The following is a 17209-nucleotide window of genomic DNA, read 5'->3' on the forward strand; positions in this document are numbered from 1 at the left end:
TTGGAAGTTCATACAGCTTCTGTGTACGGCATCTCCCTAAAGCATCTGGGGAGAGCTGACATCTTTGTCCACAGCCTGCATAGCATCTTCCCGCAGACCCATCTGAGAAATTTTTTTTAAATGAGGCCATGCCAGAAAGAGCGGCTGGGGAGTGAGAGTAAGGACAGAAGGAAGTGGAGGTGAGGCTTACAGAAAGACGGTTGACACTTACGAGGCACCCGCAGGACGCCGGGTGTTGTCCATGTGAATCCGTGTAATCGTCCTGACGCTTCTATGCGGTGACTACCGGTGACTATTATTGTTTATCAGCGCAAGGAGGTAGTAACCTGCCCAGGTCATACAGCTGCTGGGTGGTGGTGCCAGGCAGTCTGGCCCCTGGCCACGCTCCGACACTGTGTCATGCAACCTCGAAGCTCCTCCTTCTTTCCTCTCTCAGCGCGCCTTGTCCCCCCACTCTCGTCCCTCCATCACCACCTCCTTCACCGGGCTTTCCATTTCTACTATGTGATTATTCCCTCCCTCTTGGTCCCAAATGCCAAATGGCAAATGCAACCCCGAGCGCCTTAAATCACCTTCATCTTTGGGTTGCCTTCCAGATCTTTCTATTTCATTCCATCTTTTATCTACCCATGAGATGCCCACTTCCAAGCCGTCACAATCATGGAGTGAGTGAAGATAACACTCGCTACTGCACAGCTAGAATTCCAAGAGGATTAATTGGAGTTATGGTTTTCTGACTTGGTACTAAATATTTCATACTTGATTTTGTTGTCAGATAGTAAATCTGAACGATAATCACAGCTTACATTTGTTGACTGCTAACTGTGTGCCAGAGATTATTTTAAGCACTCTCCATATTAACTTATTTAATCAAACAACCCTGTAAATGAGTTCTGTTGTTATCATTCTGTTTTACAGCTGAAAAACAGAGGCACAGACAGTACAAGTAACATGCATAATCGAGAGCCGCACTCAGAGTCCAGACGGGGCTCAGGTGGTTCAGCCACAGAGCCCTCGACCCCCACACGACAACTCTTCCATTTTCTCACCTTTTTCCCGATATAAGAAGCAGAAGTCCTTTCTAGTAATGAGCCATATCTGTTCTGTATTTCCTTTCAAAAGTGTTCCAACAATCCCTCCTCCCAATTGCCAGAAAACCCTCAGTGGCTTTTTCCTTTCTGACCTAATTCTTTTTGTTACTATTTTTGCTCCTTTCCCTCAGAAGGCTGCTGGGATAGTGAACATGCACTGGAATTTCACAGTCACTGGAAAAGGTACACCAGGACATTATGATTAAGACAAAGTATGTTTCCCAAGCGTACGACCTTACACCGGGGCTCATATCTCAATCAGAGGACATCCGTCCCCCTGGGGCATGGGCACTGTCTCTGTACCACTCAGCCCGGCATGTCAGGAGTGACTCAGACTTGCCCCTGTCTCCAGACCACCTTCCTTGGGAGAGGCGACTCCCCTGCACCCTTGGTGACTGCTCTTTCCCAGTTGCCTGCATTGCTCCCGTATCATCGACATTCTAACTTAATGGGAAGGGCTGTGATGAATTCCTGGAAAGTGAATAGGAAGTTGCTTTTCTAAACAGCCTGACACTGTGGGGAGGCGGCAAGCCTATAAGAGGTCCAGCTCGGGCAGGCGCCGAGAGTCAGCGACAGCCAGCCGAGTCGCAGAGATGGTAAGTTCCTTTCTCTTTTCTGTGGGAAGTGGCTGAGTTGAAGTGGTTTGGGGCTGAGTCGGGCAGGTGAAGGTTGAGGGAATGAGGAATAGCGATGGTCATGGAGCTTCGTGTGGCACAGCCCTTCAGAGTTTGCAAGCATTTGAAACCCTGCTATCATTTGGACCTTCCCAACACCCATGCCAGCTGAAGTCATGTCCATGCTGTAAGGAAGCTGCTGTGCCCTGCAGGGCTGCGTGTCCACTAAGCTGCACCATTAGGCTCAACACTGGCTGCCTCTGGACTCCTGTCCTCTGGCTCCTGCTGGGGCTCATGGGGACTCTGTCTGTTCAGAACCCTGGCAACTGGATTCCCTTCCGTGACTGTCATCTCAGACCCACAGATCTATCCCCTACCTACCTTTTCAATTAACCGCTAGGACCCCTGACTTCAACATTAGACCATCTCACTACCTCCCTTAAAGTCCCCCGCCCCTCCCACCCCCGAGCTTCTCATTGCACTTAGAACAAAATCTCCCCTCTTTGTTTAGTTCCAAAGCTCGCGCCGATCTGTCGCCAGCTGCATCCCGCCCTCTTCCCCTTGTTCACTCCACCTCAGCCACACTAATACTCTCATGCTCTTCGAAGACTCCACACTTCGCTTCCACCTTAAAGCCTTCGGATTAGTGTTTCTTTCTGTCTTTAATGTTCTTCCTCCTGCCTCGAACTGGCTGGTTTCTTCTGGTCATTCTGCTCTCAACTTAAATGTCACCTCCTTAGAGGGGTCTGCCCGACCCCCTGGCTAACGTAACAACTCAGTCACTCTATCCCATAACCCCACCTTAACGCCCCACCTTAATTTCCTATTTGTCACTTATAACTATCTTCTGGTTTTCAGGTTTACTTGCTTAGTACCACTGTATGTTTATTGGTGCTTATTTGATTGTCTGTCGTCCTCAATAGAATGTACGTCCTATGAGGACTGGAATTTGTCTGTTTTTGTCACTTTAACATCTGCGCCGTGGACAGTGGCTGACACATTGTAGGCACTTAATAAATCAATGGGCAAGAACACAGGCAGTAACAAGAAAGCTCCGACCTCGGTGTGGGGGAGGAGGGAACCGGTGACAGGGTAGGCTCCTTTGAGGAGGAGAATTTTGAACTTACAGAGCTAGATGCACATAGAAGGGAAAGGTCTCTGGGCATAAGAAGAGCACAGGGAGCATACGCTGTGTTCTGGGAACTATAAGATGTTTTGTTACAAATGCATTGTAGAATGATGGGGGCACGAATTGAGGGGTGATGGCAGGAGGAGGAAGACATGTCTTGAATAGTTTTGCGTGTATCATCTTGAAGAATTTGTATGTATTGCTCATGGAGTAGGAACAACTGATGGATTTTAAGTAGGGAAGCAATATGATCAGATTTGTGTGTTAGAAACATCATTCCAACTACATAAGAGAGATGGGACATGGGTAATCTTGAGGAGAAGAACCAATTAGAAGATGACTGTCCTGGTCCAGGGAAGGAACGATGTTGTCTGAACTAGTGCTGCAGGCAGTAAGGTGGAAATCGGGAGAAGGGCCAGCATCTCTTCAGAAGGTAAAGTCAATATGATTTGATGACAGATTGATGTGAAGGGTTTGGACAAGGGGGAGATCCTTGGTATTCCCTCCCTGGTCTCACTTGATGGAAGACTTCAGGGTCTCCAAAGGCAGGTAGGTTATGGGACTTGAGTGAGTGATATTGTCTGGCAGCAAAAACATACATCCTTTCAATGAGCCTCCTTTGATGCCAGAGGCTTTCAGAGAGTCACGCCCACTGCAGAGCAAATTCAGATTGAGATTTGCTTTCTCCTCCCCTACTTCTAAGAGCTGCTGCTGTCTGCTGCCCCTCCAGGCTTCCCTGAGACACGGGGCGCAGTGGTAACAGCCCTCGATTCTTCCAGCTCTCCTCCTCTTACACCTCTATCCCACCACATGGAGTCAGGAGACTGAGTCCTGCTCATTCGCTGTCTCACATCGAATATGAGTCATCGTGCCCCTTGATTCTCTCACACTCACACAGAGTGAGACAAACTGCCAAGAACACTTTTTTATACAGCCTCCTTATGCTCGTCTACCTGACTACGATGCTCTTTTAAAGTTGATACAACCACTGCTGTAACCATAATGTCCTTAGTTACAATTATCTCCCATTTTCCCAACATTTTCTTCTTCAGCACACTCTTCCGTCTTCCCTTCAGTCATTTCCCTGCCATTATCGTTCATCCGTTCATTCAAATTTATTAAACATTAGGCATCTGCTCTCTGCTACAGCTGAAATTCAGACCTGAGTAAGTCAAAGCCCCTCGAGAAACCTCTGCCAGCAGCTCCCTCCAGCTGTCTGCTCAGATATTTGCTTTAAATTTGGAATCTAGACCTCATGCTTAGGAGAGAAGTCAGGGCTGGAGGTGCTGACAGCAGGCCATTGGCAGACAGATAACCACAAGGAGCCCCAGGAAAGCAGCAGAGTGATAAGAGACTTGGGTCATAGTGGCGAATACCAAGGGCAACCTCTGTCTCTGCAAGCGAAGGCAGAGGGTTGAGGCAAATTCAGAAGAAACTCAGGAAAATGCTCAAGACATCAGAGAAGAATCAAAAGAAGAATCGAGAGAAGCATTTTAAGCCAAAGGAAGTAGTCAGTGGTATTTATTGCTGCCAAAAGGCCAAAGAGGATAAGAGCACAAAGTCTTCAGTGGGTTTGGTAATGGGGCCTCGGCGGTACGGCCGGTTGCGGGGGCCGGGGCTGCAGGGTAGAGGGGAGGGAGGGAAGGGAAGCCGGGAAAGCCGAAGTGCAGATGTGGGCGGGAAATCGGGCGGCACCTGGGCAGGAGACAGAGGGTTTGGGGAGGGACACTGTTCGATTCCGCTTCTAAAAGTGCAAAGCTGTGATTTACAATGCAGAACCGAATCTGCTTCTGTGGTCTCAGTCCTGCCAACTTTCTAAGGCACCTGGACGCTGGCAGCCAGGGGACCCTTGTCGGCATCGAGTACTTCTTCCCATGCAAAGTGCGGTTCAGAGACAAACACTTGCTCCTTCCACTTTCTCTCTGCCCCTCTCTTCACCTGCCATCACTTTTAGTTCTTTGTCAAAGTAAAATTAAGGGTAACTGCGGTACGAAGCAGCCTCAAGGAGGATGACACGGGCCCAGGATGTCATTCTAATGACCCGGCCTCCGAGTCCTTCCCAGGGGGCTGGCGGACAGCATTAAAGCAGAAATTGGCGGTGCCCGGGGCCGGGAGCCCCAGAGAGGGTGTCCTCTGATTTCCTAGGAACGGAGCCCTTAGCTCTGCAGCAGTCTAGACCTGCACTGTCCTGAAGAAGGCACCGCAGACAGAGCAGGAGGAGCACGTGTGAGAAGGCCCGCCCACCCCAAGGGATTTGCAGGGGCAATTATTACTCAAAGGAAGATTTTTACGCACCATCCACCCTCCACTCCCACACGCAAAGCCCTTGCCAGCTGCCAGCGCGTCAGGGTGCCTTCCAGTTGACACAGAGATGTGAACTTGGGGTCCATTAAACATGGACGGACTTAGTGAGTTCACGAATCTTCTGAGATTGTCTAAAAAATTGTAAGTGTGCATGTTTTGAAGAATTCTGACTAGGGATTTTATCAAACATTTTAAAGAGTTCATGAGCCCTGTGACAATAAGAATGAATCACTGTGTTAACCCAGCATATTCAGGTGAGCAAGTGTGGGCAGGTCACCGAAATGCATCGAGTCTCAGTGACGGGGAGGGGTGGTGGCCCCACCGTGAGCACTCGTGGTCCAAAAGGCCTGCTGCAGAGGCTGGAGAAACGCTAGACGGACTTGGCAGTGATCCTCACGGTGTCACACAGCTCTCCTCGCAAATAATCTCTGAGACGGGATTCTTGGTATTTGGTGACTTTAAAAAACAGAGAGCAGGGGGTGCACAGTGACCTGCGTTTTTCTTTCTTAGATGTCCCTCCTTGGACAGAAGTGCCCCCCCAGCCCTCTCAACCTTAAAGTGTTTGAAACCAGCACCCCCTCTGTCTTGCTCGCTCTCTCAATTGAGGAGATCCAACTTTTTTGAAACCCTAAGTCTCTACATGTTTAATTTTTTCCTTTCTGATTGCGTTAGCATGACAATCATTTTCAGTAAATAATTAAATAAGACAGCATCAACATACTATGAATTTCGATAACAAACTTTTATATTTAAAACGCTATTGAAGATACATCTCTAAATGAGAAGAGGGGCTTTTTCCTTATTCATGTAATTGTGAATGAATAGTTTTATCAATACAATCAGAGAAGGTCAGCATCAATCCTATTCTAATATTTCATATTTAAGGATTTAAACATTGAGAAACTTCATTTATATGAATAAGTAAAGAGAAATGGCCGTTTGATCACAGTAATGTCAATTCTTTGAACTCCTTCCGAGTTAATATGCCCCAAATTACATAGTGATTTATCATCAACATTTAGTCAATGATTTAGCATCTAACAACTTAATTGATCCCTCATTAAAGTTGCCGAAAGGAGAAAAATGGAAACCCCTGGACTTGAAAAAGATTTGTCACGCTATCATCTGAAGCACTCGAGGTCTCATTAACTATACCAATATTTTGGATTGTCTCTGTTTGGCGTATCAATGTTTTTTACATACCAGGGTAAGGCCCCATAATTAATAAGAGTCAGATTAGTAAAAGGCATGACTTCTTTTGTAAAATGGGAGGCAGATACTCATGTTCTTAGGGGGATTGGTTTTAGGAAAGTATATTTTTGGAAGTTGGAAATCTGAATGTAGAGCTAATGAAATTCTCCTTGCTTGTGAACAACCTGGAAAGTCGGGCTCATCTTGGTTTAAAGATTTCTGCTGTAGCACCTGGAACGGTACTTTGTGGGTATTGAACAGAAATGTGATACTATAATAGCTGGTGATACAACATAATCCAGAGAAAACACAGTGGGATCAAGTCCCCAGTAAGGGATTCTCAGCGTACTTCCCGTGCAAGTAAACAGCTCCATAAATCCCAACATTAGGATATTCTCAGTGTTTGACCACAGGTTCTGCAGAGACCCCCTGATTAGTGTCTAAGCTCATAAAAAAAAAATACGAAATATGCCTATTTATCAAAGCCAATATTCGGGAATTCCTAAATGGAAAAGTGCCAGGCTCCTTATTCAAAGATAATCCCACTCTCTGGGAGAGCTGCACTGATTTATGTCTGTCCCGCTGCCTTGTTCAAGCTCACATGCACACACGCTCCCCTACGTCATCTGTCACTGGACTGTGGTGTATGTGGTAATTCCGAATTTCTATACAGGAGGGACTTCAGGTAGCAGTCTGGCTGGAAGAATGATAACGCTTCAATCGCAAAGCAAATGAGCTATGTTTATGTCGGTGGTCATGTCGGGGTAGCTTTATAGGCATACCGACATAGTAGCTGGGCTTGGCCATGTCACATACTCTGTCATCTACAACAACATGCAGCATGGATTTGGAGGCCAGGAGGTTTCTGAAGGTAAAAGAGTAAAGTGGAAAAAGCTCTTGTTCCAAAGTTAGGCTCTGCTGCTGTCATTTTGAAATATGTTATTTCAGACTCTCCAACCTTCAGTGTTTTCATGAGCCACATGAGGGAGTTAGATAAGATAGCATTTCTAGAACTTATTTGTCTGACAACATTTTAAAATGTTGAGAGATTTGATGAGATCCCTACAGAGGGAGCTCATGAGAAATAATACTTGCTATAGATCCAAGGGTAATACATTGATTGTGTACACACACACACACACACACACACACACGCATAAATATTAAAATGTGTATGCATACATATATGTTAAATGCTGAACGGTATTCTAGATATATGCTGAAACAGCAAAGCAAGAAGACAAAGTATGGATCAGTATGACAATGAATGGCATAGCACAACACTGCACGATTAGTGATGCTCACAGCACAGGTCAGATATTATCTCTGTAGACCAGGGAGTTTTCATGTGACTTCCTATTGTTCTTGGGTGTGGCATACAACTTCTTAAAGGGAGATTGCATAATAATAATGATGATATTTTTCTTGCATGCATATTACAAAATACATTATAAAAGAAAAATGTCAGTGGCACAAAGTAGTTAGTCGATAAATGTAAATCAAATGAATGAAGAAATGACACAGTGTTGGCGTAGTGTCCAACCGGGGTCCGACTCAGAGGCAGAGCAGTGAGAAACGAGAAGGGAACAGGCTTGCGCCTACCTCCACCAGAGGAAACGAGCAGGGTTATAACTCAATACAATGATATCAACTAGAATTTTTTTGGCCACACCGATTGCATGTGAATACTCAAAAAAGATTTTCTTTTCTTGTTTCAGGCTAGCTGCCTGAAAAGCTCCTGGAACTGGAGAGTACAGACAGCGGTCTTGAAAACTGCCCAAGTGCTTTGCTTCGGTGTCCTGATCTTTGGTAAACTTATGCTGACCCTTAACATGGCCCCGAGTAATTATGGTAACTTCTCCAAGTAGGAGAAATTAAAGATGGTGGCCAGCTGTTGTAAGGTATGGGAAAGCTGTCTAAGCCCGGATTCCTGGAAGAAAATGAGCCTGACATCATCGTGTTGGTAGGAAAGGCTTCAGGAAGCACTTAAATGGATACATCCTGGGCCAATTTATCCATTAGGCACAGTAGGCAAAGGCCTACATTACTTTTAGGGACCCCAAAATGTTTTAACTTATTAAAAATTATTTCCTTCTAGGTCAAATAAAATGTTTCAGTATATAATGCTAATATATTCAGCTTTATGCTAATACAGCTATAAAATATAGTTTTAAATATATTATTATGGAGGAAGGAGCCTACTAAGGCAAAATTACCTAGAGTCCATGAAAGTCATAATGTAGCCCTGGCAATATTAGAATAAAGTCTTATGACCAAACAATGCAATAAGGTGTCAGTGAGGAAGGGACAAACATAACTGACTCTTGTGCAGGCGGCAGAGGGAGACTGAATAGGAAAAGACTTAATAACAGGAAGGAGAGCCATTTCCAGGCCTGATTGCTTGCATTGTGCACCTCTTCACATGGGAACTGGCCTTTCTGGCCCCGTGAGCTCCACGCGCTGTGATAACGATATTTTGCATCATCGTGCATGCCCTTCGTGTGTGATAGGGCACATTCTTTATTTCTTTTTATATTACAAATGTTTATTTAAAAGGCCTGTTTTAAACCCTATTTTAACAAATAAGTAAGCAGAGATGGAGGAAGTGATTTATCAAAGATAAACGGCCAAGAACAGTGGAATGAGTATAAGACTGCACATCAGGAGATCTGATTTCTAACCTGCCTCTGCCACAGACCTGCTGTGTTTCACTCAACGAGTACTTATTGAACGCCTGTTAAGTACCGAGCTCTGTGCTCAGTGTTAAGGATCCAGGGCTAGAAAAAGAGACCGCCATCAGGAAATCGCAATCTAGCAGGTGTAGACCACGTGATAGAAACAGACATTACAATGCACAGCACTAAGGGAGGTGAAGGCAGAGTCGAGGTACAGTGGGAGTCTGGAGGAAGGAACCCCAAGCCTACCTGGGGAGATCAGCGAAGGTAGAGGAAGAGGTTACCAGGCATAAGGGGGAAGGGCAGCCAAGACAGCAGAAGAACAGGTGCAAAGGCTTGGAAGTGGGACTTGTTTTGCTAAGAAAGTAAATATGGTAGGTGATGAGGCTGGGCCAGCATGTAGGCTCTAGATAATAACACATCTTATCCTCCACGTGAAGAGGCAGAACGTGCAGATACGAGGAAGCCATTAAGACATTTTATACATCATTTAATTTGGAGCTGGCAAATCACTTACTATGCACGTTCTACTTTAAAAAAGGAGGAACAGATTAGACAATTTCTCAGGTCCCTTCCCACTCTGGTACCTTATGATTCCAAATCCTTAATACCAAAGATCCTCAGAAGAGGACATTTTCCTATTGTGACTTCACGTATCCTTTCAAGTAAAAGATGGAAATCACATTTTTTCCTTAAAACAACTAGATTCAGCATGAAAGAGTCATGCTTAGGGTATCTGTCTTCTGGTCAGAAACTCATCTGACTACACAGAAGCATACTGATGCTCAGAGCCTCCTTCCGGTTAGCGATGCTAACCTGACACTCACTCTTCTTTTGTGTAGAACTAATGAACCAGAGAGAAGTGGCAGCCTGGACCTACAATTACAGTACCAACGCATACTCATGGAATTTCTCCCGGAACTTCTGCCAGAAGTACTTCACAGATTTAGTGGCCATCCAGAATAAAAATGAGATTGCTTACCTCAATGACATCATACCTTACTATAGCTCTTACTACTGGATCGGGATCCGAAAGATCAATAATAACTGGACCTGGGTGGGAACCAAAAAGACTCTCACGAAGGAGGCTGAGAACTGGGCTGACAACGAGCCCAACAACAAGAAGAACAACCAGGACTGCGTGGAAATCTACATCAAGAGTTTGTCGGCCCCCGGCAAGTGGAATGATGAGCCGTGCTGGAGAAAGAAGCGGGCATTGTGCTATACAGGTAGGGTCTTCTCTACTCTGAAATTTGTCTGTTTAAAAAATACGCTGCCCCTGGTTTGTTGATACAGCCACTGAGAAACGCAGTCACAAAATCAGAGATGTCAAAACAGGGTAAGCTGTCAATCAAACAGCGTTAGTTAGGGAGCACCTTGAAAAACAGATCAGGATTAGAGAAAACTGGACTTTTGAAACTAGACAGAAATTTTAATATCATATGGCCCGCCCTTGTCATTTTACAGCTGATGAAACAGATGCCCAGGAAATTTTAATTTCCTAAAATGTATGTCCAGAGCTTTTTTGTACCACTACGGCCTGGCGTAAGAGAGAGTATGAGCTGAGAGGGAACTTGGTTGCACCCCTAGGAGACATGGCTGTAAATAATACCCATTGAACATCAACATGTTCTAGGTGTCGTTACGATATTGGTTCATATGTCATGAATCCGTTTCATTTCAGTTGCATTCAGTCCTCATGAGAACCTCACCAAGCACCCTCTTCCATTACTCTCATTTTGCTGATGAGAGGAAGGCTCAGAGCTAGTAAGGAATCTGCCTCGGGCTCTAAGCTACTTACTGACAGAGCCAGTTTCCAACTCACGTTGACTCCAAAGTTGGTGTTTTTCAGCCACACAGGCCACCACACTCCTTGCTTTACATTCTCGTGAGACAATCTGAGAACATGACCAAGGATCATAGAGCTTTATAGACTCCCTTCAGTGACAACAGATCTTAAAGGTCTGTTGGACTTTGGTGGGGGTTGGAGGACAAGGAAAAGGAAGAGGTAACTGCAGGTGAGATGCTGTGGGTATGTTTGAGTCTCAGCTCCCCTAGTTCCAGACTAAGCAGACATGCGCGAAAGCTTGTCCTCCTGGAGCCACACACCTGGTGCCAGATCTGACCCCACCTTTCTGTCTGTCTGGAGGAGCCCGCAGCCCTGTAGCACATGGCACCAGGCTAGCGAGAATACTAGCAAGGGAACCCCCTGATCGAGGGAGCCCTGGGTGCTCTGAAGCTGCCCCTGCAGTCAATCATCTTCCAGATGTCACGCTGTGCTATCTATGCTCTAAACTCCGTAGATGATAAACACCTCCCCCAGTCGACGGTGGAAACAGACTTCACCGTAGAGAGTATTCCATTTATCCCTCTCCTCGCCAGAGCCTCCTAGCTGAGGGAAAACATCCATAAATGCATTGTTACGTAGTCAGGTCTCATTTTATAAATTATTTATTTATTCTTAAACAAATTAATTAATTAACAACTTGTTCTTCAAAGGCTGGGATGGATTTTACCAGGACATTAGCTCATCGACCTGCTCTCCCAGTTGGCACCCTCCCCTTTCTGGACAATGCCTCCCTAGCACTGTCCCCGTCAGATGATCTTGGCTGCCACTAGGTGTTCCAATATGCCACTGCTTCCGATCCCCACCCAAACTTCAACATCCGTATCTGCAAGATAGTCATTTCCAATAAAGGAATTAAAATGAAAAGACGGAAAAGACACTGAAAGTTACCGGCATGAATGTTGCCGCCCCTCTAACCTGCAATGCTGGCCGACATCTCTGATCGGCACAGTTTCACCTGAGTACAGTTGGCTTTGATCTCCACTAATGCAATGCTCTAGGCAGCCACTATCGCTGATCGGCATCTTGCCATTCAAGATGTAAAGGGTGTAGGGAACCACCAGTTCTCTGTAGGAGACTGATGAGAAATAGATATGTATACTGCAACAAGAAACTAAGCTGAATAATTCCCTAAATGTCAGGATGTGTTAGACCTCAGAACAGGCTATCGAAAAAAATTTACTTGCTGAATCATCATTATGTTCTTTCTTGGAGTTCCAAAGGGACGAACAAGTTATAACCTGCTTGGAAACCCTGAAATGGAGTAAGATATAGAATACTAGCTGTTTTTTCATTCCTAGACTCCTGAGATCCCAAGGAAGCTACAATCAGAACATTCGTACGCTCTGAGAACACAAGGCGGGCAGGCATTGCTACTGCAAAGCACTTCCGCCTCGCCTCAGGGTACACCCTGACCGGCCAAGGTGGATAGGATGGGAGATGCAGACCAAATCTCTGTCTACCAGCTCCTGCGACCTCCTGCATCTTCTCTACTTGACACCCTTCCTGGTGCCTGCTCAGTGGAGCTCCACCAACCTCTCTGGGTGTCACGGGAACTTCTGCAGAACCCTGCATGGCTTACAGAATTAGAGCATCTCAGAGTTGAGAGGAAACAGAGGTCATTTAGCATTGTCCTCTATGTGACCTATGCATTTCCTCTTGTAATAGACCCCGAAGTGGACTAATGTGTGGCCAGGGCTTAGCGTAGAGGAAACACCAGCAGAAAGTAGTCTAGCCACAGACCTCACCCAGCTCTGACCTCGCCCAGGCTCTGACCTCGCCTGTAAAAACCTCAGCGAGCGTCCTCAGTGCTTGGACAGCATCAGCTCCAACACTAACCCTCCACCCCCTGCGCAGCGCATACATCCTCAGAGGCTCCTGCAAAAGAAAGGCCAGCCCTTCTCCAGTCTGTCACCCACGTGGCGCAGACTTAGTGAGGGGGCCTGGCAGGTTGGCCAGGCTCTGCACCACCTAAGGCTCACATATTAGACCTGTGAAACATCTCCTCATGAGACTGTGTGCTTTTACCACGAGTAGGTCTTAGACATCTCATCTGGTTCCTCTGCTCCTCTACCACATGGTTCTGGTCATAGGTTTGAAATGAACAAAAGGTGGCAGGGTTTTGACCGTCACCATGGACACGCTGGGCTCCATGATGTGGTTGGTCTGAGATCACATATAGTAGGCAGCAGAGCCAGGATTCTGATCACACGTGTGTGACCCCACATCTGGTTCCTAATCGATCTACTGTACTATCGGTCACAGGGGCTTCTGAATAGTGGAGTGAGTATTCTCGGTTAAAAAGCCACAGTCTATTTTGTACCACAGAGGAGTTTCTGTCTACACTCCATTGGTGGCTCTGCCTGTCCCTCTGTGTCCACACATAGCAGTCCCTCCCTAGGAGCAGTGAACGCAGCCTGGAGTGGAAGCCATGCAATGTCCCAGCGGCTCCCACAATGCCCTTCACAGGGAACAGGCTGGCTCCCCAGGACGCCAGTTTTCTGTCATCCAGCTGTCTCGGTCCCACCGAGAGGAGCCGAGTCTGTGGCTCTGAACAAGAATCCAGCTCCCCTTCGCACACTCTGACCCTCTGCCCCCGTGCAGCCTCGTGCCAGGAAACGTCCTGCAGCGAAAAAGGAGAGTGCATCGAGACCATCGGCAACTACACTTGCTCCTGCTCCCAGGGCTTCTACGGGCCGGAGTGTGAACACGGTGAGCAGCTGGCTGTCGTCACTGCGGCCGCGGGGCGCCCGCAGCGGCAATGCAGGGAGGGAGCCACGCCGGAGATTCCAGCACATGAAGGCGGGTGCCGGGTCCCAAGTTCCCTCCATCTGCCCGCCTGCCCCCCTCGGGGTGCTCTTAGATACACGCTCTGGGTCAAAACGCTTTCTTCTTAGAACAACTGCTTGTAAAATCCTAGAGGGTGAAAAAGAAATGTAACAGAAGCAAAGCAAAGTCAAATTTTACTTGTTTGAAATAAAAACCAGTGAAGAATGATTATTTCTCAAGATGTAGCCCATACGAAGGGACCAAGATGACCAGGTCGGGTTGGAAACCTAGAAAGACGGGCTTAAGAGGGCTATACTCATAGTTCCATCGCCTCACGTCTAAGCCTGCAATGGAAAAACCAGTATTTTGTCCCCTCAGTCAGAGAGTGCGGAGAACCTGAGCTCCCTCAACATGTGCTCATGAGCTGTCACCACCCTCTGGGAAGCTTCTCCTTCAAGTCACAGTGCAGCTTCCACTGTGCCCCAGGGTACACACTGCGTGGACCCCACAAGCTGGAGTGTTTGGCTTCTGGAATCTGGACCGATAAGCCCCCACAGTGTGAAGGTACGTAGACCCCTATTCCTTCCATCCTCACTGACAACTTGAACTTCGGAAGGGAGAACACGCTCTCTCTACTCAAAAACGTGGGAAGCGGTGAGGCTCTGCATGAAACCCACGGAGCAGCACCGGTTCTGAGCTCCACATACCTGCAGAGCGGGGGACCAGCCTAAGTCCTGATTCTCGGGCAAAAGCGTTACAGAGGGTCCTCTCTCCCCTTGTTAATTGCAAAGTGAACAAAGTACAATAATGAGGACTTAGGGGTTGAATATTATGTTCGATAATTTTTCCTTGCTTCTTTAAAAACAGTAAATAAAAAGTAAGGGGGTTTGGATCTTTCCGAACAGCTACTGAAACGTACCATCTAACCAAGTTCGTCGCCTTGCCTGTCACTTTGGGCAGGTACAGATAGCTGCTACAATGTCCTCAGGTTTCCGAGGTACTCACACCATTGCTCTGGTTGTTTTCAGCCACCCGGTGCCCACCCCTGAGGGCTCCTGAGCGAGGCAACATGACCTGTCTCCATACTGCAGAGGCTGCCCCGCACCAGCCCAGCTGCCGCTTCAGCTGTGACAAGGGGTCTGTACTGGTTGGGCCAGAGGTGGTGCAGTGCATGGCCTCGGGGGAGTGGACAGCCTCAGCCCCGGTGTGCAAAGGTGAGTGCGGGCGGCTGGGGAGGTATACTGTCCACTGCGCCCGGTTCCTGCTGGGAGTACGGATGAAGCTGACCCGAAAGGCCACACCTTCACTGTCCTGCCTTCCACTCAGCTAGATGGATACACGTGGGTCAGGAAAAGCGTGTCAGGCTCTAGAAAAACAAGAGGCTGATTTTACTACAAACAGAATTTAAAAATCTTCCCTTCCGCAAAGCTCACAGCCATCAAGCAGGTTCAGAATGGCCTCATTCATAAATTTCACACACGTGGAAAGGGTGGCATCTACATCTATCTCTAAGTCGACACCAAAAGACCTACCAGGACAGGCCTGTCAAGGCAGCTGGAATAGACGACTAAGAAGAGAGCTGGCAGAGATTGTAAGAGATTCGGGTCGCCCTGAGGACTGGTGCTCCAAGTCAGGGCAAACGGCGTGAGGCTGACCCCCCGAGCCCCCTACCCCATCGGGCCGCCAGCGGCAGTTCTACCACTGCCCTCCAGCTGCGGGCACCGTCTTCCCCTACTCGGGACCTGTGTCTCCGCCCTTGGCTGTCCTCTTTAGCTGTGCAAAGGCAACTCCGTGGACCGTGTTCACCCCCTTGCTGCCTTTGCGTATGGTTCCAGCTGTAAATTAAAGTGTAGACCTGGCTGTGCAGTGCGGGGCTGGGACACTTTGCTGCACCCTTGCCAGCCTGTGAGGGTAGGGCTTTCCTTTAGTAGCCGCCGTCTGCCCAGGAAGGAGTCATGGCACAGCAGAACAACCAAGGGTACCTAACGTCATGACGACCTTCTCTAGGCTCTGACACTGGAGCCAGCTCTTCACCCTCCAGGAGGCGTGGTTTTCTCATCTGTGCAATGAGCTGGGAATTGCAAGGTGCTTTGGTGAGGATAAACTATATAAAAAGTATACAATTAAAGGACAAGTATAAAGTACCTAGCATAAAGCTGGGTACTGGATCAACCTTAATTTCTGCCTCTTTTTTCCCCCCTTCTTGACCTGCTGGCATATACAACTGTGGGACAATGTCCTATGTTTGAGAAGGAGTCAGAATAGCGGCTATTAGGACAAAGAGGGGGATTACTCATCGCAGCCTTCGGAGATGGCCTTTGACGGCGGAGAAGAGGAACACTGCATTGAAAAACAGGCAGTGACGCAATGCGAGGCAGTTACTTAATACCACAAAGCGAACGCTGTACAAATGCCTCACACCCTCAGCTTACATGGCAGAAAGGAAGAAAAGGGTAACAGAAAATTAAAAGTTGGCTTTGAGAATTCCTAGGAGACCTAGATCGCAAGCTCAGCTCTGCTACTGTCTAGATATGAGACTTTAGGGAAGTCACTTAAACTTGCTGAACCTCACTTTGCGCATCTGTAAAGTGAGAGAGGAATGCTAGAGGATCTTTGGCTCTCACATGCCCGATTCTGTGAAAACCGGAAGCCTAACCCCAGGGTGTAAGCGTAGTCTTTACACTCTGAAAAAAGCAGGAATGGCCTGCAGATGAAATGCTTTATCAGGAAGAGCATGAGGAAACCGGTCTTTATCAGAACGGAGGCCACTTGGGGCTTAATTGTGCTCAGGAACTCAACTTGGGCTGCACTCGCTGGGCAGCTGAAGTCTGATTGGGATGATCCTGTGTTCCAGGGACAAAGCCCACTCCGGAACACTTCATGGGGCTAGGTAATAGAGTGTCAACAATAAGCTGTGTTATTCCAGCTTGTTCCTTAAAAGGTCAGCTTGTTCTATATCTGCTCTCCCCAGAGCCAATTCCACCAATAATTCCAATAAATATTTAAGACCACATTTGATGTGTCAGACACTGCTAGCCTCTGGGCACATATGAATGACCCACTGCGCTCCAAGTGGCAGGATGACCATAGTGCGTGAACAGTGCGGGAACTGGGGCTGTGCAGCACACTGGAGGAGTTCTCACCCCGAGTCAAAGTGGGCAGGGAAGGTTCTCAAGGAAAGCAAAATCTAAGCTGAGACTTGAAAGGCAGGGGGGTGATCCAGGCAAAGGGGAGCCTGGGGAGGTATTCCAGGCGGTCTCCCCTTGGAAGACGAGGATGTGGGGTTCTGGACATCCTGACGATGTGGTAGCAAGATGTAGCACCTCTGAGGGCTCTCCTCAGAAAGGACCGAGCCCTTGCATTTCCTGGTTTCAAACAACAGATTTTTCCATTAGTTGTTGAGTGTGAGCCGCTGGGGAGTCCTGCCCATGGAAGCGTGGATTGTTCCCGGTCCTCGAGAGCGTTTCAGTACAATGCTAGCTGTAGCTTCCGCTGTGCCGAGGGTTTCGTGCTGAGAGGAGCTGACACAGTTCGGTGTGCCGATGTGGGACAGTGGACAGCGCCAGCCCCAGTCTGTCAAGGTACTGTGA

The 17209-nt window shown here is 47.6% G+C and overlaps 1 protein-coding gene across 1 annotated transcript in view; it reads left to right on the forward strand.

The window, feature by feature from the left end:
* The first annotated feature begins 1471 nt into the window (after nt 1–1471).
* SELP (selectin P) overlaps nt 1472–17209 on the forward strand; it is a 31872-nt gene continuing 16134 nt past the window's right edge. The window contains exons 1-7 of the mRNA XM_039881500.1: nt 1472–1687; nt 8048–8138; nt 9847–10233; nt 13455–13562; nt 13998–14183; nt 14648–14833; nt 17015–17200. Of these exons, the coding sequence (XP_039737434.1) occupies nt 1685–1687; nt 8048–8138; nt 9847–10233; nt 13455–13562; nt 13998–14183; nt 14648–14833; nt 17015–17200 (1147 nt within the window). The 5' untranslated portion in view covers nt 1472–1684. The remainder of the gene's footprint in view (nt 1688–8047; nt 8139–9846; nt 10234–13454; nt 13563–13997; nt 14184–14647; nt 14834–17014; nt 17201–17209) is intronic.

The sequence above is a fragment of the Pteropus medius genome, unplaced genomic scaffold (genome assembly GCF_902729225.1).
Source record: "Pteropus medius unplaced genomic scaffold, Ma_sr-lr_union100, whole genome shotgun sequence".
Classification (NCBI taxonomy): Eukaryota; Metazoa; Chordata; class Mammalia; order Chiroptera; family Pteropodidae; genus Pteropus; species Pteropus medius.